This window comes from Hipposideros armiger, unplaced genomic scaffold (genome assembly GCF_001890085.2).
Source record: "Hipposideros armiger isolate ML-2016 unplaced genomic scaffold, ASM189008v1 scaffold_385, whole genome shotgun sequence".
NCBI lineage: Eukaryota > Metazoa > Chordata > Mammalia > Chiroptera > Hipposideridae > Hipposideros > Hipposideros armiger.
Window position 1 is genome coordinate 1,079,709 of NW_017731735.1, and position 22,087 is coordinate 1,101,795.

Below are 22,087 nucleotides of genomic sequence, written 5' to 3' on the forward strand. Positions count from 1 at the left end.
ATATGCTTCAATTCCTGGTCCAGATCACCTCCACTTTCCTGGCTTCCCTGTCTCTTCTGGTCTCCAGTTTGTTCTCTCAGACTGGAGTTCTGTTGTTCAAAGGGTATACATAGACCAAGTCCTGGAAATTGGGGAATCAGAAGCTTATTCCTGGGAATGTGTCCACCCTTGCTTGGGAGAATAATGAATGGGATTGAGGCTCTCTGAAACAGGGAGTTTTACTGGGGTTCAGCTTCTACCAGTTTGGAAACAACTTACTGACTTTCTCAAACCAGCCTAGAAGCTTAAATTCTCCACTGGTCTTTTGTCACTGACTCTCAAGGATCACATTTTTTCCCCCCAGAGGAGCCAGCACCTGTGGTTTAGGAAGTCACCCATTACTTGTGTCTGGTAAACTTTTAAGGGTTGTGACACACCAAATTTATATCATATACCAAGGTACATATAATAAAATAATAAGACTCATGGTAGTAAAGCCTAGTAGTACTGAGAGCTTAGGGGAAGAGAAGAGAGAACAAGATTTGTTTTGGGAGTTTAGCAAGTTTGAACACTAGCTGCCCTTAGAATTGGGTTATAACTGTAGAATGTCCAAATCTGTAGAGAATTTTTATTAAAAAATTTTTGTAAGTCAAACAGAGGATACACCCGGAAGCACAATCTCAACCGACGGAGCTAAATGCTTCTGAGAATAATGGTTTGCATTCTTTTATGCATTTGAGATTAAGGAGTAAACATAAGGGAGATCACAAGAAGGTGGGAGAAAGCAAGGCTGAGATTGGTGTACAGGATAGTTAAGATTATGTGCTCACACTTTAGAAGGAGGGATCTGAAAGGGGGCATTTCAAAGGTGTGTTAACCTAGATGCATAGACACAATGAACAGGGCTTGCTTAAGGCAAAGATAAGCCTTTTACTAAAGAAGTTATATGCCTGGGTTGTGACTACTCACCATGACCTGCCCAGTTAGGAATTTAGGATCAGATCACCCTGTGAAGTTACTTTTTGTAGAACCCCTTTTTCATCCACACTGACCAGTCTTGGGAATTTTGCAGCCTGAGTTCAGGCTTATAGACCTTGGTGGATACTAACAGAGCCCACAAGTCTTCCAGTGTGGGAACCAACCAGACCTCCCAGGACCCACACTCTTTCCCCCAATGCTGAGGATGATGGAGAGTGAGGCTAGCCCTCCCAAGCTCTGCGCAGACCCCTTAGAACCCGTGCCATCTCCCTTACTCTGAGTCTGGGAGGCATCAGCCCTGAGAATTGGGGTATGAGATAACAAGAATTCTTCAGGCCCGGGCTGGAACAGTAATGAGTAGGATTAAAACAGGACTCCCCAAGGTGGCATGGTACACTGTTTGTTCCCCCTACCTTCTGGGTGTCTTCCATTTTTCTCTTCTCCCCTACTGCAGCTCAGGAGCCATGCTTAGCTAATGCTGGAAAGAGAACTACTCAGCTCTTGGAAAATGCTGAGCTGGGTGTTTGGGTTTCTTGGCTGAACTAAGTACTGGGTGGTGATTCAGCAGAAACTCCAGGTCTGGCAACTGGCACTTGCCATGGAGGGATCAGGATAAGGAGGAAGGGGAAGAGAGAGCCAGGAAGGGAAGGGGCAGAGGTGAGACAGCATGGGCTGGGGCTTAGCTGAAAGTGTCCAGGAAAAGCTGTGTGATTCAGGACCTCCAGAAGCTCCACAGCGTCTCTGCACCCCTCCTCCTCTGCTTGTTCGTCCTTGGCGGAGAGAGGCCCTTCCAGAAGGCTCAGCACACCTCCTCTTCTTAGAGGGGCTTCTGAGATTTCTCAAACCATGTCAGTGCTTCCAGACCAAAAAGGCTGAAGAAGGGCAAAATGTTACTGTAGTGTGGTAGGCAAGATCTATTTCAAAGCCTATTTATGGACCTAACAGAAGCTAGGATCAAAGCTTAGTTTATAAGGATCAGCTGCTTTGATTTTTCTTTCTTTCTTTTTTTTTTTCCGCTGTTGCTTTGTTTTGATGTTTTATCTTCCACCAGTCAAGTTATTTACACGTACAATAATACCAACCTTTGTTTTACGTAGACAGAGACTTGAGACTATAATGGGGCTCCTCACCCCATATGAAAAATGTCTTGGCCCTAGGCGAGCAGGGAAGGATTCTAGGAACCTCTGTGTGTCCCCACTCCTACCCCAATTTCCCACCAGCCTCTCTGAGGTCTATGAGGAGGAAAAAATAGCTCAGGCTGGCCTGCATGGGCAGAACCGGAACTTTATCAGAGCCTTGGATTGCATGAGTTAGAAATCAAATAGGTCTCCGTGTTTTCTTTGCCTATCAGTGCCTTTTGGCAGTTGGCACTGGTTACCTCCTAGATCTGGAAACGGTTAGGCAGGCCAACTCGGAGCAGCCTTTCCACAATTAGAAACACGTGCCCAGTTCCTTCCACTACCAGGGTAGGCGGCCAAGCAGCCCCATCCAGCCTATCACAGAGCTGAGCGTCGCCACACCCCCTCCCAGAAGGCTGTTCAGCGTGGGCGTCAGAGGGTTGGCCTGATGGGCATCACCTCGCCCCTTTTGCTCCAGGTCCAGAGGGAGGGAGTCAGGGGAAGTTGGCCAGAGTGTGGACAAAGGCAGAGAAATGCACGCCCAAGCAAAAGGTGAGACAGAAACCTATGCTCTGGCAGGCGCATGACCAGGTGAAATTTACGGCTGCTTCAGAGGTCTGGGTAGTTCCATCCCAGAAAGGTGCTTATTTTGAAATTCTGGAGAGGAACAGGGTGTTCTGAGTTCTACGAAGTGGCATCACTAGCTTCCCTTTTCAGCAGCTGTCTGCTTAGTACATTCCATCTTTCTTTTTTCTGTCCCGCCTTTCTCTCTCTCTTCTGTTCCTCAAGCGCTCTGTCTCTCAATGATGTGTATTGTTTCTCTTCCTCCTTCTTTCTCCTGTTGTTTCTCATGCTCATTCTTCCCGTCTCTTCTTCACTACCTGTCTTTTATGGACTTTAGTAAGTCTGGGCATTTTTTTCTCCCCTTTCTACTGCCTGTTTTATTTGAACATCAAGGAGAGGCCTAGTTCTGAAATGCTAAAGGAAAACAAACCTTTCCAAGCTGCCTCTGGCCCACACCTGAGAAAAGGGAGGGCCAGCAAGACTGAGAGATCCAAATGGAGTTCCCAGAGTTCTAGGAAACATGTGTTGGTGACATTGACAAGGGCCCAGGACAGGGGACACAAGGCAGAGAGAGAAGCCTGCCTGTGGGAAATTATTTTCTAAAGTCCTGGAGGGTGATGGACACAACTATTGGTTTCTGAGGAGTAGCCATCTTAGTCTTTCCCTTTTTGCCACATTGACATTTTACATCCTGCTGCCAAGAAAGCAACCTGGCCAGGATCTTCAAGTGGCAGAATCAGAGACCCAAGTGGCACTGTCAGCAGTGATCACGGGTTCCACTGACATGAGCAGGAGAGAGAAAGAACGTGGGAATGGGTGAAGAGAAAGAAGAGTACTGTGTATGTGATAAAAGAAAGGATGGTGTAGTGGCAGAAGCAGCAACTGGGAATTGGGGGGCAGAGGGGCAGTCCTGTCTTGGGCACTGATTATCTGGGGTCTTACTTCACTCACATATAAAATGAGGTTCTGGGTCTCTCAGGTCATTCCTGGCTCTGATTTCCCCTGAGGCTGGAAACTACCTCTGGCAAGTAGAGTCCAGGCCTCAAACATCTCCCTCCAGTGCCAAGAGCTGTCTACAAGGAGAGCTCCAACTGTTTCATGCTTCTGAGCACTGTTCTTATAACAATCAATCCAGCCCCCTATCCACATGGGCCCAACCCAACTTTCACCCTATCTCACCAGAATAGTATAGTTCATGGAGCCAAAGCTGGCTTGAAAAAAGGAATGAGATTAGTTCGGGGATCCACATGGGAAAGTGTTCATTGACCCTCTGATGAAGACACAAAATGGCTTTTTGACAGCCCAGCTCAGGAAGAGGCCAGATTTCTGTATCCAGAAGTGAGGGAGCACCCAAAGACAGTCATCCAGTGGTCGCTGGAAATAACCTGTGCTTCGTGAGCTTTCTTAAGGGAAGGAGAAGCAGCAACCATATGTGCGTTCCTCTGGCATCACAGACACTTGTCTGCCCTGCTTCGTGAGGCTGTCACATGACGTAGAAAACCCTGATATTTACTTCCTGGAGAAGCACAGTGGCTCCAATACACCCTCCCTGTATAGATTTATCCATCATCTATCCATCCTCCATTCAGTAAACATTAGCACCTACTGTGTGTCAGGTGGTGGTACAGGATCTCAAGGTCATACTGGCTAGCAGGGTGATGTTTATGGGTGTGTGCACTGCTGGTTACCGGAAGAACAGAGAAGTTTCATTCTCCACTGGGCCTGAGTAGAGCAGCAGCAGCAACAGAGCTCTTTGGATTTCTGTAGGGCATTCCTTCCTAACAATGATTTTTAAGGGTTGGTATAATTTTCTTCGCTTGTGGAAACCAAGGCATAGGGACATGCTTGAACATCTGGGCTCCGGTCAGTGTCTCAGCCTTATGCTTACCAGGCCCACAACTCCCTAATCCACCTTTATGCCTATGACCCCACATTTCCAGACAACTTGGGTTGAGGGACCCCAGAGCAGGTAATTTGTGGACAAGCACCCTCCTGAGAAAAAGGTGAAACAGATTAGAAATTGAGGAGCAGGGTCAGGGGTAGAGGAGGAAGCCACAAGGAAAGGCAATGTCACAGTGCAGGATAAGCCCTGATGTGTGACATGGCTTCTCCAAAACCCTCCAAACCATCCCCTTCCCAGTCCACTCTGCTTTGCCTCTGATTGTCAGCATTATCCTGAGCAAATCATGCCTTCTTTTTGAGTTCTAGTTTTCTTAGTTCATGAACAAGAATGACCACTTAACATTTTATACAGCAATACGCAGGTTACAGAGCATCCTCATGGGACTAAAATGACCACACCTGCATTTTACAGGGAGGAAATGGAGGCTAAACAGTTTGACTAGCCCAGGCTCAGTCCAGGCTCCCTGAGAGTAAGTGACCAAGCTGGAACGGTGCACCATGGCTATTGGATTCTTCACGTTCCAAAGTTCTGTGATTCAGAGTCAGCCCAGGCCACCAGGTCCCTCTGAGGGAGTCATCTTTGCCTCCATCCCTCTAAGCTACTCAACTCCCCACCCCCATTCTTACTACTTCACTACCTACACAAACTACTCAGCCCTTTTGCTTGTTCTACACTCAAAAAAGACACCAGGACCGGCTGAGTGGCTCAGTTGGTTAAGAGCTTGCACAAGAGTGCCAGCTCTGAGCAACAGGGTCGCCGGTTTGATTCCCACATGGGCCAGTGGGCTGCACCTGAGCTGAGCTGCCAGCAGGTGGCAGGATGGCTCAGCTGGTGAGAGCACATGCTCCTAACAACAAGGTTGCCTGTTAGAGATGGTGGGCTATGCCCACCCGCAACTAAAGACTGAACATGGCACCTTGAGCTGAGCTGCTGCCCAGATGGCTCAGTGGATAGAGCATGCGCTCTTAACAACGAGGCTGCTGGTTCAGTTCCCACATGGGATGGTGGCTATGCCCACCTGCAACTAATTGAACACAGCACCTTGAGCTGAGCGGCGCAACTGGACTTGGAGCTGAGCTTGCTGTGCCCTCCACAGCTAAGATTGAAGGACGACAACTTGGCTGTTCCCCTTCCCCAATTCCCCAACACTGTTCCCTTCCCCCAATTCCCCAACACTGTTCTTCTCCCCCAATTCCCCAATAAAAAAATCTTAAAAAAAAAAAAAAAGACACCAGAAACCCACAAGGTCCTTCACTAGGTGGAGCTGAGGGGAAGAGTGATATATTCACAGCCATCGCTCTGTGCTGGTTGCAGGGACTTAAAACTACCCCCACAATTCCCTAATCCATTCTTAAATTTTCTAAATCAAGATTTATGTATTTGCTTATGCTAATGATTCACTGATGTTCTGTTTCAAAATGGACTACCTTTTACCTATAGTCTATAATATATTAATTTAAGGTTAAATTTCCCCCAACATGTTGTTCCTCTTCTTCCCTTCTAAAATTTGTAATCCTTTAACCTCATGTGCCTTACCTCCTACTGAGACAGATTGGGTTGATTACACCTAGGAAAGTCACAGAGCATGATCTGCCAAAGTGCATTTGGTGTTGTCCACTACAAGATAGCACACAGTGTGGCCACTCTTTACCCTCCGACTTGAGGAAGGAGCTCAGACCCCAGACTCTTGAATTTATCTCTTGGCTTTCCATCTTGATTTCTTTTTTGGGCTTTGATTACAGCCTCTGGTCAGTAAAATTAGGAGACCAACAAAACTATGGGGGCAGAGAACAAAGGAATCATGTCTGTGGACATCCCACATTCCACTTACCTTGCAAGAAGCTTGTAAGTCTGGGCCTGTGTTCATATGTGAATCTGGGTTGCATATGTGGGCTGGAAGTTGTATGGAATATGGAGGAGAATGGAAGAGAACCTGGGATTAGATGAAGGACAGGTATTGAGAGTGTCTTTTGCCCTAAATTTTTCTGAGAGGAAAAGCACAGCTAGAGTTATTATAGGGCAAGCCTATTTACTGCTGTATTGAATTACATAGAAGAGGAAGACGAGGCAGTAACACTCTTGCTATAGGGTCCTGGGATGTGGAAGAGTTGGGACGCTGTCATGTGGCATGATACTTTGCCAACTAGGTCAGCACATTGGTGACCTCAGTTGCACGCCCACTTCTAGAGAGCCCCACTGCTTCCCTCCACTTGGTGTCCTGCAAGGTCTGTGTACAGGCACTCCTTTGGGGTCCTATTGCTGCTGTAACAAATTACCACAAACTTAGTGGCTTGAAACTACGCAGTTTTATTTTCTTATAGTTCTGGGGGTCAGAAGTTCAAACTTCAAGGTGTCAACAAAGCTGTGTTCCTTCTGGAGGCTCTGGGGAGACTTGCTTCCTTGCCTTTTCCAGCTTCTCGAGGCCCCTACATTCTTTGGCTCATGACCCCATTTTCTATCTTCAAAGCCAGCAGGATGGCATCTTCAAATCTTTCTTGCTCTTTGATCTCCGTTTCAGTCATCATTATCTCCTTTTCTTACTCTGACCCTCCTGCCTCCCCCTTAAAGGACTCTTGTGATTACATTGGGGCCATTCAGACAATCCAAAATAATCTCCCATCTGAAGATCCTTAACTTAGTCACGTTTGCAGAATTCCTTACATCATGTAAGGTAACATATTCATAAGATTAAGATGTTGACATTTTTAGGATGCCATTCTTCTGCCTACCCCATGAGTTCTGATGTTATTGTCCAAGGGAGGAAGTGAAGTAGAGGCTTCTGTGACTCCCCAGGGATCAGATTCTAAGGATCAGGGCTGGGGGACACCATCTCTGCTGGAAGCAGGAGCTTGCCCATCCCCTCTACAGAGGACACGTTCCAGGCCAGTGACAGGATCTGTATTGTCATTGATCTGAGGACTCTGCATTTCTCTGCCAGTCCTGCGGCTTTCCCACAGCCAGGAAGCACTGAGCCCACCTCTTCTACTTGGCAGTTGAGAGGCCCTGGGCGCTGGGCAGGGCATGAGATTATTGGGGTTAATCTTGCCTGCCTCATTTTTTGTATTCCTCCTGTCACCTTGACATTAGGCTTTTCAAACAGATTAAGTAACCAACCCCTGACTTCAGCATTTTCTTGAATTCTCGTCGTCTTGATAGTTTTTTTACCTTTATTTGTGTGTTGCTGTTAACCCAGGAAGCAAAAGAAAAAGAGCAGAAAAGGCCCAAGAAATACAGATAAACCTGGGCTTCCATGGAGGCCTCTAGAGAAGCAGCAACCACCCTCCACAGCCAGATTACAATGGACAAGAACCAGAATCTTATGCCTTTTTATTTATTTTGTTCAGCTGGGCCAAAAGTCTAAATTTTTCCTTGTTGTTAGGATCTCCTCCTCCTATAAGAAGCATCTCTGGTTCCCCTGGGCTGAGTTAGGGTATCCTCATGGATGCCCCTTGGCTTCCATGAAGTTCTTTGCCATCACCACATTGTTTTATGATCATCTTTTAGCTCACCCATCTCCCCTTTTACACTGTCAACTTCCTGAGGGCAGGGACTTGTGTCTTATTTATAACTCTCCCACCTACCAGAGTGCCTAGCATGTGTAGTCCCCTTGTAGATGATAGCTGCATGGATGGATGGATGGATGGATGGATGGATGGATGGATGGATGAATGGAAACCCTCATATTTCAAGTTGCAGTGGCCACTGGTCCCCACTTACATGTGGCTTCCCTAAGGTCACTGTATCTCAAGCATGCAGAATTGAGTCTGGCTGGGAAGAGAGAGGGGACATAGCCGTCAGCAACAGAAAGGGGTGCTGGATAGCAGACAGGCAGAGGCAGGACACCTAAGCAGGGCAGGGGCTTGGCAAGCATCCAACAAGTGTTGCCTTCACTCACTGACCTTTCTTCTCTGGACGGAGGCTCAGGTTTCAGCCTGCTGTGAAGGAAGCTGTCCTGTGGTACCAGGAGACTGAAAGTGCCCTCTTTCCCCTCGGTCACATGCTGTGATCACCCAACTGCCGGGTGAAAGGTCAGATGTGGCCTGCAGCCATGGTTCCAAGGAGATTAGTGTCACAGGCAGCCTGTCTCCCTACCTCATTCTCAGGATTCTCTTTTTATTTCTGAAAGACCCCTGTAAAGGGGAAAGGTTAAATATTAGTCAAGGGCTGCGTTCTTGTGAAGTTGCAGAGATAAGCTCAGGCAGGACAGAAGACAACCACCACAAGTTTACTTGACAATGTCTCTCTTTCAAACATCGCGGATCCCCCCAGGATACTATGGAGCCAATCTTTTGAAGGAGTCTTTCTGGCTGCCTTGACAAGAAGGTGATTTTGTGTTTTCTACCCCAGTACATGGGAAGGTAGCCACATTGCCCCTCCTGTTTGGTTGTCCTGCTCTGCCCCTTCTTCCCTTCAAGCACTTTCTTGTCACCTCCCTGCCTTCCCTCTCCTCCCCTTGGTGGGGGATAATTTCTTCTCTGCTCCTTGTTCTATAATCCTTACCTATCTCTGAACCACATGGGTTTTGTGTCCTAATCTTCCTTCCTTTAATAAATCAATCTCCTTTATTTTTTAGACATTATTGCTTGTGTCTGCCTGAACTGCTGGGACACAGGGAGCCAGCTCATCCCGAGCATGCTTCAGAGCCCTGGGGAAGCCCAAATCACAGGCCCAGTTGCTTAGAATGATTTGAGGTGGATTGTCACCAGGCATGTGATCCTGAAATCCTTATTGAATTGAGTAAGATAAACTAAATGTGTATTTATCAGGACATCTCAGTCCATCTGGAACATTTGAGCGTTTACAAAATGTTCTCCCCGTTCAGGCACTTAAAATCCTTCCTCCAACAACTTGTTTTGGTTCTCCTTATATGACACCATCTTGGATAACAGCCCCTCCATGAGGAGTCAAGCGTTTCTACTCTTGAAGTCAAGTTTCCTATTGCTCTTTTGGCTCTTTGAAACCAACTGGGGATCATGTCTCCTTTTGATGAGTTTCCTGGAGAGCAGGTGGATTGGTGTGCATTGGGAAATCTGTAGACTGAGAAGAGATTGGAGGGCTAATGAACTGGGACGTTTTCTTTATCCAAATATTAAATATTTGCTGAGCACCTGCTATTTGCAGGCACCAGTGATATGCCCTGGGATTAAAAACATGAAAAAGTCACATTCCCTGCCCTCGTAGTCTACAAGGAGACAGAGAAAAAGAAACAGATCATTATAATACAAAGAAATAAGTGCCAAAGTTAGATATAACAAAGTGGTCTGGGAAGACAGAGGAGGGACAAACTGTTCCTTGTCCATAAAACGTGGCTGATATATCTTACCTGGCAGGCACATTGTCAGGAATAAGTAAAATAATAACTTACAGAACAGGTGACATTTGAGCTGGATCTTGAAAGATGAGGAATTTGCCAGGTAGAGACAGCCCAGGGAGGAAGATTACAGACGGATAATGTCAGGTGCTTACTCTGCCAAAATGTTCTCAGAATCGAGTAAGGTTGGAAAATATTTGGAAAGTAAATGCACAGTTTCAGGATAAGGCATCAATAGAACTTAATCAGCTGTTCAAGTAAAGTCAGAGACCTGGTTAGAGGCTTGAGGAGAGGGAAAGAGTCCCATGCTTTTAAATGTATGACTTGTACTCTTGGAGAGCTAGGGGGCATCCTGGTCACTGTCTCAGAGGAAGGGGAAGCAAGAGAATTTTAACTTTTCCCCCTTTATTCCCCAGCCTTTCGTAACCAGGTTGAGAGTCCCATTCCTGCAGCACAGGGCCCCCGTGGATTACTTAGGAAGTGTGGCAGTAACACAGAGAACCCCTCCAGCCTAACTCAGCCCCTGAGCTCTCCGCCAGCCCTGGAGGTTCCACTTTGTTGAGATCTCTGTGACTCCTAGGAAAAGAGGCAGGTTAAAAGCCCATCCCCCCCTCCCCCACACACACCCAAAAAGAGATGGTGGAAATAAGCACATGAAAAAATGGTCAAATCATTAATCACCAGGGAAATACAAATCAAAACCTCAATGAAATACCACTTCACACCTATTAGATTAGCCAGGGCCTGCCTACAGTAGCAAATACTGATAAAGATGCAGAGCAACAAGATCTCACACATATTCCTGGTGGGAATGCAAAATGATACAGCCACTTTAGAAAACCATTTGGCAGCTTCTTATAAAGTTTAACTTGCATTTACCATATGACCCAGAATCCTACTCTTAGGTATTTACTCAAGAGAAATTAAAACCCCATTCAAAGACCTCTACAGTCTACTTAAAGGTTTCTGTGCAAGTGTTTATAGAAGCTTTATTTGTAATAGCCTAAAACTGGGAGCAACCCAAATGTCCGTCAGCCGGGGGATGGAAAAATAAACTGATGCATCCATATAATGGAATACTACTTAACAATAGAACGGAACAACTACTGATATATGCAGCAGCATGAACGGATCTCAAAGTATCGTGTTAAGGGAAAGGAGCCAGACCCAAAGGATGCATGTTGTATAATTCCATTTATGTGACATTCTGGAAAAGGCAACACTATAGGGACAGAAATCAAATTAGTGGTTGCCCGAAGTAGGGGAAGGGGACTCATGTCAAAGAAACACAACGTACAAGAGAACTTTTTGGAGTGTTAGAAATGTTCTAACATTTCTAGAGAGTGTGGTAGTGATTAAACAACTAAATGCATTTGTCAAATCTCATCAAATTGTACACTTAGAAAAGTGATTTTTACTCTATATAGTACCTTGACAAACCTAAGTAACAAAAGATTCCCCTAAACCTCTGTTGCCCCAAAACCACACTCAGGAAGATGACATCTAGAACATACAATAACTTGAAAACAAAAATCACACTAGTGCCCTGACCAGCTGCTGATTTCTCCTATACACACAATGCCAGTCCATGCCTACTTCTGGCTTCCAGCCCTGGGTAGGGCATGTTCTGACCAAGCTCTAATTTGTAGCACGTAATCCCCATTTGAAGCCCATTAACCTAGCCAAAGTTTCTGTACACTGGAGCTGAGCATGCGGGATAGTTGGCTCATCTGCTACAATCCCATCATCAGGAACAAGGAGCATTTCTGCTTCTGTGCAGAGGGCGTTCTGCAGCCTTATTGTGGCCCCTAAGGGCATGTTGGGGGGTCTGTCATTTCAGTGCTCCTCACATGGGTCAACTGTTCCAGTGTGCGGTGGGCCACTCGGGTTCAAGACATTTTCACAGCGGGGAAGCTCCTAGCCCTGGCCCTGATCATCATCATGGGGATTGTACAGATCTGCAAAGGTGAGTATCGTTGGAACCACAGGGCCCTGCCCAACTTTCCACCCTTGCTTGTACGCACCCCCTCGCACTCTCTTGGGATGTGTACACTCCCTGAGATTTCCCAACTCTGGCCTTATATGACTTTTCTTCCTCACTTGTTTGACAAAGGGGAAGAGAAACCATCTTCCCAGGAAGTAGGGCATGTCTTGCCCATCAGCAGATTTAATCCTCCCATGCTGATCTCATGGCTCTGAAGACCCCAGATCTCTGGACTCCTATTGCCCTCTTGCCCCAACCCCGTGGAAGCTCCTTGCATCTTATATTGTTTCTTGTCCATGTCTTAAAATGGGGTAGGGGGTGGGGGTGGGGGGGTGGAGGAAGAGATTTTATGTTTTAAAATTACTCACAACCTCAACAAGAGAAAGTTCTGCATTCCTGGGGCTCCTGCCAACATTCCCCACTGGATTTGGTCCTTTCCAAGCCCGAGTCTGTATTTAGTTTCCATGGGACCCATAGCACCATGAGGCTCTGCCCAATGTCACTGCCTCTTGGAGAGAAAGTCAGATGACAAGCAGGAGACCTCCCACCTGCCCACAAGCCCTGAAAGCAGTGTGGGGTGCCTGGATTTTGACTCCAGGAAACATAATTAAGGTTCTGCTATATAAAATGTCCATGACTACTTTAATCAGCTGGATTAAATTCTTTAGCAGGTTATATTGTTTTCAGGAATTAGACTTAAGGAAATCACTATGCTATTTTTTCAAAATTAGTGAGTCCCTCCTAACCTGGTCCCAATGCTTTCTCCTGCCCACTCTAATCTCCTTATTTATTGTCCTGATGCCGAATTACAGATGAATAAATATGGGCAGTTGCTCTGTGTCTCATTATAACCTCAGTCAGCATCATTTCTTGAGGGCCCTCTGTGTGTAGGACACTGTGCTAAGGGCTGGGAAGGCAGTCTAAAAGCTGTTTGTTGAAGGACCCCTGTCCTCAGGGAATCTGTACCATGAAAAGGGAGACCAAACACACACCTTAGAAAGAGATTGGAGGAGATTAACAAAGAAAGCAGAACAAGCCTGAACTAATATAGCATTATGGAAGCTTACATTTGAGTGTTTGTTGTTCCTGATGCTTTCTTCATGAAAATGTACAAACTTAAATATCAGGGAAGGGCTCTAATCTTGTATCTCCAAATCCCAGCAAGCCAGTTCCAATTTACCCACCTAGTTCCCCTCCCCTCCCCAGTGACCTTCCCCTGGCCTTTCCTTCCAAGTAACTTTGCCTTTTAAAAAAAGAACATTCAGAACTGTGCTTTGAACTTGAGCCCCATTGGACTCGTGCTTACCAGGTCCTGGGAGGTCCTGGACCCGTATTTCCCTGCTCCTTTTGGTTCCACTTCTCCAGTACATGGGATTCACTGGAGATAAACAAAGAGGTGGATCATCACCACAGTGAGGTGCAGAGACGGGACCAGCCAGGCCTCTGACTTGTCTCTCTGAGCAGCCTCCTGCCCCTTTGCCCCTTGTGTCCACAGGAGAATACTTCTGGCTGGAGCCAAAGAATGCATTTGAGAATTTCCAGGAACCCAGCATCGGCCTCATTGCCCTGGCTTTCCTTCAAGGCTCCTTTGCCTACGGAGGCTGGAACTTTCTTAATTACGTGACTGAGGAACTTGTTGACCCCTACAAGTGAGTTGAAATAGCCCAGCTCTTCCTCACTCCCTAGAAAGACCAAGGCACCTGCTACTGGAAAGAGGGAGCCCAGTTCTCCTCCTCCCAGCCCCCATTCTGACAACGACTGGATCTAGCCTGAAGAAGTAGTTCGTTTCCCAGGAACTTAACCATTTGCTATCCACCCTGTCAGGAGAAGAAAAATGACCCAGAGACTGTCCCAGAGCAGGTTAAAAGCTGAAAACGGTTCTAAGATAACACCATTGCCTTAGAGAATAAAATGTGCCCTGAGAGGTTTCTAAGCACCTTACTCACCTGTTTCGGGACAGGCAGGTCTTTGTGTCTTGAGGCAGGGGAAGGGGTGCATTGTGAACATTCTGGTCAGGAAGACAGCAACAGGTGTGGAGCATAATTTCCAACCTATGCTGTTGCATTTCCTTTAAATTATCCTGCCCATATTGAGACAAAATCTACCACCAATGCCGCTCCAGGGAGAGGGAGCATCACAGAAGGCTGCAAAGTCAGCTTCAGGCAGAAAGACAGAAGGCACTCCCCGGACCCCATGACGAGGCAGGTGGTCCCAGGTGCCAGGCCTTCCCCATCTCACCTCCTCTCCCTCTACAGGAACCTTCCCAGAGCCATCTTCATCTCCATCCCACTGGTCACATTTGTGTATGTCTTTGCCAATGTCGCTTATGTCACTGCAATGTCCCCCCAGGAGCTGCTGGCATCAAACGCAGTCGCTGTGGTAAGATATCAAACTTGCAGTCCCTCAAGCCAGGAATGTTGACATAGTCTTGCCTGCTTAGCCCCCTCACTTTGCCCTGATCCATGGACTTGTGGAATTGGAAGTCATCCCAAGTCCTTAGGGCAGAAATCATATCTTCAAGCGCCCAGGAGCAAACTGACAGCCACACTGTACCTGGAACAGTCACAATGGCAGAGCTGAGTAGTTGCCACTGAGACTGTATGGCCCATAAAACCGAAATATTTACTTTTTGACCCTTTACAGAACAAGTTTGCCAATTCCTGAACTAGGGCACTTTAAATAGGATGATTGTATAAAGGAGACAGGCGCCTCCCCAGAAAGACATAATTAGCACAAGACGCACCATTTCTCTCTGTCTCCATTTCCTCCTTTGGAAATCGTGCAATCTGACTCATTCCCTCATCATGGAAAAGCATGTGCCAGTAAACGATTCAAAAGTAGGAGTGGGTTGTGCCCTTTGGGGAAAGACATCATGCTGGTCCGAGGCATTGGGGTCCTTGACATCTGGGAAAGACCTGAGAGCCATGCTATTCCCTCACCTGGCTTCACCTGGGCCACAACTACACTCTGCCAAACAATTTCATCACTTGTCTTATCTTAAGACTAAAGAAAGAGGCCCTCCAGTATACTGGAGGGACAGTCTGCTCCATGACCACTAACTAGCCTTCCCCAGCAGGACAGCAATTCTAAACAACCCCTTCCCTATAATATGCCATAAATCAAGTGTGTACTTGGCTCAGAGAATATAGACAAGCTGGTCCTTTAACATTTTATATTATTTCAATACATGAAGACTAGTCTATAGCTTCACTGCTTTTGCTTCCTCAACTTGTGTAGTAGCCTCTTATCATTTCCCCCTACAATATCATTTGTTGCTATGAATTTACAAATTCTCACCCTATAAATTAGAATTCATCTCTATTTTACAGATAGGAAAAGCAAGGCTCAAAAATTAAGAACCTTGCTCAAGGTCTCGCAGCTCCTAAATGTTGGGCTGAGCTTAGAGTCCCAACCTGCCTGACTCACTAGCATACAATGTAGTGAGGTCTAGGCTCACAGAGCTGGTTTCCAGTCCTTGCCCCGCCACTTCCTGGGTGTGTGATCTTAGGCAAGCTACTGAATTGCTTTGTGCCTCAGTTTCTTCATCCATAAATCAAGGATAACAAATGTTAGTTCACTATTAGCAGTACTAGTATTATGATAGTATTATTACCAGACACTGCCTCCTTCAGTTAGCTCAAGACACTTATTGACTCCCAGCTGTATAGTGGTCACTATGGGAAATTGTGGTGTGGGAAGAGGGTCAGGGCACAGATGGCATCCCTCCTCTCAGGAGCTTAGCTACAGACTCAACAAGTTGGGCCTGGGAGGGAGCATTCCCAGCAGTGACCCACAGGTGCGGGGTTGTAACCTCTCCTTTTCTGCTCACCCCTTGTTTTCCCTCACAGACTTTTGGAGAGAAGCTCCTTGGGGTCATGGCCTGGATCATGCCTATTTCCGTTGCCCTGTCCACATTTGGAGGAGTCAATGGGTCTCTCTTTACCTCCTCCCGGTGAGTGCTGTCCAGGCCCTTTCCGAGTCTTGGCCACTCTGCTGTGCATATTGCTCTGTGTATGTGTGGGGGGCTTGTCTCCGTCAGCGGGGGTCTGTGTGGGTACCTGGGTGGTGACCTTGCAGAGGGTGATTGCTCACATGAGGGCATGCGTGTACCAGTATGGATGCAGAGGGGTGTTTGCTGCTCACATGGTTATCTACGATGTGTGTGGCTTTACATGTAGTGGTGAAAAGCCCCATCCCAACCCCATTTGGATAGGTGCCGGGGAGCTGAGAAGGCCCCAGGCTGCCTGACGCAGTCCCAGCTCAGGCGCTATGGTTGGCTGGCAGCAGGACTGTCTCGGCTGTAGCCCCAGAGCCCACTTCCCACTCGCCTCGAAACAGGTTATGCTGGCTAGAAAGGAACCCCACTTTGAAAGGGATCAGGAGGGATCTGTGCCTGGGGCCTCTAGGCTGGCCTCCCAGGAAAGTTCTGGGACCAGGCTGCAGGTGGGATGGGATCATCTCTGAGCACCCTGTGGGTGCAGGCTCCTCTCTGCTCAACAAACAGGCAGCTGCGGGAGGCCTTCATGTGGCGACCCATAAGACTCAGCTGGAGTGTGTGAAGTGAGAGGGCTGGGGAAGAGAGGAAGGAAAGCATTTGTCCAAAGCCATGTCCCCCACCCTAAAACTCTCAGGGAAGCCAGAAGCTTGAGTGGGCCTAGGAGCCCCGGCTCCTGCCTGCACACATCCAGGAATCCAACCTCCTTGGCGCTCCTTCTTGCTATCTCCAGAATGGTCTATTGAGGCCAACAGACACTGGTATGGTTCAAAGGGTCCTCCCAGGGTTCTTAAAGCCCCTCTGCACCCAGGCCACAGTCCTACTCAAAAGATACAACAAAAGGAGTAAGTCCCTGAGTTCAGCTGCTTCCAAAGCCACCCATAACATCAGAGAGGAGTTCCCATGAAATGACAAAGGAGTGCTATGTTTTCAGGACCCAGGGCAGAAAAGAGGGAGTGTGGGTGTCCCTTGTTCCCTAGGACCCTATAACATTCATCCATAGAAACCTCGTGTGCGTGTTACACAGGAGCAGTGACCACCTGGAGGCCCCAGCCGAGGGCGAGCGGTGGAAGAGCAGTGACCCATGAGGCTCTCTGGGATCTATTGGAGGAGAGTGACTGGCTACAGTCACTTTAGAGTGGGGTTTGTCCCTCAGGCAGGCCAAGTAGCGGTCTGCACGCATGTGGTAGCTGTGTGTGCATGCAGGAGATGCGGCCCGGGGTACTCAGCCTCTGACTCCGAGGCACGGCTCACCCACCAGGCCTCCTCTGTTCATCTTCCGGTTCCTTCCTTCCTTCCTTCCTTCCTTCCTTCCTTTCTTCCTTCCTTCCTTCCTTCCTTCCTTCCTTCCTACCTTCCTTCCTTCCTTCCTACTCCTCCCCTCCTTCTCTCTTTCTCTCTCTCACTCTTAAGTGTTTGGGGATATGGAGAGGATGACCCTTCCTAAGGAGTACGAGTGTGTGTGGGTGTGTGTCATGCTTACTGTCGTTGTCTCCTCCGTTGTCAGCTAGCTGGGCAAGGATTGTCTCTTGTGAACTTGACACTTGCTAATGCTGTTAGACCTGGACAATTCCACTTGGCCCCGGCTGCATGTGGAGGAGGGATGTGAATGCAGGACCCTGGCTATGTGAATGCGGGACCCTGGGGCTCCGTTGGCTGCATGAGGTTGCACTATAGAGGGGTGATGCCATGTGGCTGCATGAAACTAGTGACACTGGCCTAGTTATTTGATGATGGCAACTGATGGTGATGCATATGAGTACTTGGGGCCATAATTGACTCCCACACTTTGGATGAGCTGCAGCTGTTAGCTCCACTCTCCTCCTTACACAAATTACAAATGACAGTTCTCTTCAGAACATTCAGCATGTTGGTTCTGTGCCTTTCTGTCCCGATCACACCATCCCCTTCCTTTCAACCCTTAGGTGCTCCTTTCCCTACAAAGTCCTAGAAAAAATTAAAAATGATCTAATTCACACTAACATGCAAATGACTCCTAACAGTTTATATTATTCTCTCTTCTCTTGGGAGAGGAAAGGGGAAGAACACCTGCTTTTTATGTTAAATTTTCTCTTTTTAAAAATAACTCTTAAACATCAATATCCTGGTCATAATATTGTATGATAGTTTTGCAATATGTTACCAATGGGAGAAATTGGGTAAAGGATACATAGGATCGCCCGATATTATTTCTTACAACTGCATCTGAACCTACAAGTATCTCAAAATGAAAAGTTTAATATTTTTAAAATTAAAAAATAATTTTTATTCTGATTGCAAATTTCCTGTCTATTTTGGAATATTGAAATTTTTTTCTTAATGTCTAAGGAAGAAAATTTAAATTACTCATAATCCTATCACCCAGAAATAATCAGTTGGTATTTTAATATATGTTTTTATATGCACTGTAAATAATTTTTAAATTAATTGGAACATATTGTATGAAATCAATACAGTTTTCTATCTTGTTTTTTTCATTTACCATTGTATTGTGAACATGTTCTCAAGCAATCAGTTTTTTTTCCTAGACCATCATTATGACTGCATAATATTCCATCTTATAGATATACCATTCTTTATGTAATCAATTTCCTACTTTAGGCATTTAGGATATTTACAATCTTTTTTATCATCAAAATATCCTTGTATATATACCTTTCACTAACTCTCTATTCCATAGGATGGCTTTTAGGGAATAAAATACGTAACTTAAAGATATAAGTTTTGGGGTATAATTAAAAAAAAAATTTTATAAGAGTTTATTTGGGCCAAACTGATGACATATGCTGGGGAGCAAGATCTCAAATGCTCCCTTAGGTATAATTTACATACAAAAAATACACATCATAAATGTTCAGATTGATGAGTTTTCAATCATTGTAGACAGGCATGTAACCACCACCCACAAGGACATACAGGACATTTCCACATATCCTCCAAATTTCCACGTGTCCCTTTCTGGTCTGCCATGCATTCCCCACCCCCCAGAGGTAACTACTTTCTGACTAGGATATGAATGCTTTTAAGACTTTCCTTGTACAGTTCAGTCCCTGTGTATCCTTTGAGGACGGAGAAGGCACATTTTTTTAAAAAGAGATTAAGGCCTTAGGCAAAGGAAAGAGGCTGCTTCTGCAGCAGCACTCCAGGCATTAAGAGAGACCCACACAGTGACAGCACAATCATCAGTAACCCCAAGCCACCCAGGCCACACTCAGGGTCTCCATGCACCCAGGATCCATCCACTTATCCACTGGCTGCCTCTATTTCGCCTGTACCTGCATTTGTGGTTGTGGGTCCTGTGATTAGTGGGCTGGAAGGTGTGCATGAGAAGGCAAGCACCTGGCTGGAGGGGCGATGCTCCTGTGTGGTAGAAGGAGGGCATGGATGAGGGAGCCCCGGCTGGGGAGGGAACTTCTTTGGGTGGTCCATGGGCCATCATAGGCTGACCTGCTTTTCTCTCCGCCAGGCTGTTCTTTGCTGGAGCCAGGGAGGGCCACCTTCCCAGCGTGTTGGCCATGATCCATGTGAAGCGCTGCACCCCCATCCCAGCCTTGCTCTTCACAGTAAGGGCCCCTCCTTCTGCCAGTCCTATGCATACCCTCCATCTTGTGCTTTCTCTGAGCTGGGAGTTCACACTTCCCACACATACCCCTGTCGCCCTTCTGGTCTGCAACTAGGTTTCACCAGGTCCTAGATAATCTGGCTAATGGTATATACATAGGCTTTACTAATATAAAGAGATATAACAAGAGATATGAGTCCTGAAAGACCTCAAGGCTCTCAGGTCAGGTCATTTCCATCCTCCCATGCTTTTGGATCAGACTGAAGTGACTTCCTCAAGACTCTATAACCTCACAAAGAAACCTCTCCTTTCTTGGCTGTCTTATGCACCTGTTGCCCACAGGATTGCAGCTTTGGGCCTCTGCTCCCAGCCAGTCCTGACACACCCCGTCCTCTCCCCATTGATCTTCTTGTCCCAAGGAGGCTCTGCTAGTCTCTTGGGAACATCACTAAAACAAATTCAGTGTTAAGAGTACACCAAATAAGAAAAATCATAAAAGAAGACCAGTACACTGAAAATGGAGGAAAGGAAATGGGATGGGGAAAACACAGGTGTAAAATAACTCCAGAGTAGAATTGTTTTCAGAGAGCAAAAAGGAACAAAGATTTGTCCCTATTAAGTCTTTTAAGTTATTTTTTTTCCTTTTGGATCCTGAATAAAACATTGAAAATGACTTTGGTCCTCTGGAGAAGCAGTTAGACCAGGATAGTAGAGCTCTCAGAAGTCAAGGGCATTTGTTGTACAACATTAGGGGGAATTTCAGAGTGTTCAGATGCAGGATGAAGGTCATCGTGATTGCTTAGTTGTGAAAGTTGAGAAAACTCAATACTTCCAACAGCCCACGAACTTTTTTCAGTTTGAGTCATTGGTGCAGCACTATGACTACAAGGCAAATACTCTAAGAATCTAGCTTTTTCATCAGTTAAAATCTTCTTGATTATTTTTACCATCAGATCTCACAGGAAAACAGAACCTTCTATTGGCCTTAACGAATGAGCAGAAGAAAAAGAACATGGTTCTGTGAAAACCACTGAGATGATTTTGAAGTTGGAAAGTGGGCTTTATCAAGAAAACTTCACAGGGATGTTATGAGGGTTAAATGAGTTAATATTTGTAGAATGTGAAGAATAGGTCCTAGGTCCTGGCACCTAGTACATGCTATAATTATTTACAATATTTTTTTTTAAAAAAAAGGAAAGGAAGGAAGAAAAATAAATTAGATGACTCAGACAAGAGAAGAGGATGAAGGCAAGATAAAGCCTTAATCTGAAGTTAACAATCTTCCCTAAGGGATAAAAAAATGAAATTAATTTGAGCTACAACCAAGGGAGAAATATAAATGAGACTAGAGCGGACATAGAGCCAGATGTCACCAGTATGGCCAGTCCAGTTATTTAAGGCCAAAATCTTTTCTGAAGAGTTAGTGCCTATGCCACACTAGTGATTAAATATTTTGATTATCACCCCTGCAATCAGAAAGAACTTCCTGGCAATGACTGTGTTAGCAATGGCCTGGGTTTCTAGAGGGAGGTTGTAAAGTCTCCATTTTGAGACATCCTTTATGAAATGGCACCATTTTCCTGAGACAGGGGCACAGTCCTTGACCTGGAAACAGCTCCAGTCTCCAAATACCCTTCTGATCACTGATGTGCTTCTCCTCACCTCCACCCCCCAGTGCATCTCCACCCTGCTGATGCTGGTCACCAGCGACATATACACACTCATCAACTACGTGGGCTTCATCAACTACCTCTTCTATGGGGTCACAATTGCTGGACAGATAGTTCTTCGCTGGAAGAAGCCTGACATCCCCCGCCCCATCAAGGTGCGAGAACCTCCCCATGGAGTCCCCTCCCTCTTCTCTACTGGTTCTAGCTGCAGCTCAGATTTTTCAATCACCTTTTTCTCAGCTGCTGACCACAGATCATCTCTATGGTGGTATCAGATCATTTGGGAAGCAAGGGCTATATATGAATGCGGCAGCCATTTATTTTCATTCTCTGCTGGGATAGGACCAGAGCAAATTGCACCTGGAGAGATGTTAGATTAAATGATACTTTCATCACATCATTCTTTTACACATCACATCAGTAAACTCCAGCTGATTATTCAAGGCTTCCTTTTGTCTCCAACATTTCCCTGGCCCCTTTAGTCTCGCCAGTCTCTTCCTTGTCCCTCCAGATAGCTGGGTCCACTCGTGCTATGTTTCTATCCCAGAATGAGTTTCCTCCTCCCATCTGCCTATTCTAAACATTTCTTCCATAAGCTTCAAGCACCTCCTCTTCTTTGAAGTTTCCCAGTCCACTCCAGCCATCTATGACCCTCCCTTTTTAAATTACTGTGGCCCTACGCATAGCAGGGTACCCACTGAACCTACTGATTGCTGCAAGAAATAACTTTGTGATGGAAATGATGGGATTGCTCAGAACAAAATATGCAAGAGTGCTACCCGTATTTTGCCATGTGTAATGCGTTCCTGTGTATAATACGCACCCACATTTTTGGCCCAAACTTTCAGGGAAAAAAATCTTTCATTTTAATTTTTTAATTTAAATTTTTACTTGTTTACATTTAGGTACTTGTTTTTTGTATTATAAAAGAATTTTAGTATTTATTTTAACATTATGGTACAAGAAATTTTATGTAACAAACAATTACAAAACACAAGAACAGATACAAGGTACAAGAAATTTT

The 22,087-nt window shown here is 46.0% G+C and overlaps 1 protein-coding gene across 4 annotated transcripts in view; it reads left to right on the forward strand.

Annotated features, from left to right (window-relative positions):
* Positions 1–22,087, forward strand: part of SLC7A8 (solute carrier family 7 member 8) — a 49,430-nt gene that overhangs the window by 23,287 nt on the left and 4,056 nt on the right. For 2 of the 4 annotated variants that reach the window (XM_019663179.1, XM_019663178.1), the window contains 6 exons: positions 11,694–11,819; positions 13,333–13,486; positions 14,093–14,216; positions 15,686–15,789; positions 19,298–19,394; positions 21,069–21,218. In XM_019663179.1, the coding sequence (XP_019518724.1) occupies positions 11,694–11,819; positions 13,333–13,486; positions 14,093–14,216; positions 15,686–15,789; positions 19,298–19,394; positions 21,069–21,218 (755 nt within the window). Of the gene's footprint in view, positions 1–11,693; positions 11,820–13,332; positions 13,487–14,092; positions 14,217–15,685; positions 15,790–19,297; positions 19,395–21,068; positions 21,219–22,087 lie in introns of those variants that run through there. The other 2 variants (XM_019663180.1, XM_019663181.1) reach the window with 2 other exon arrangements.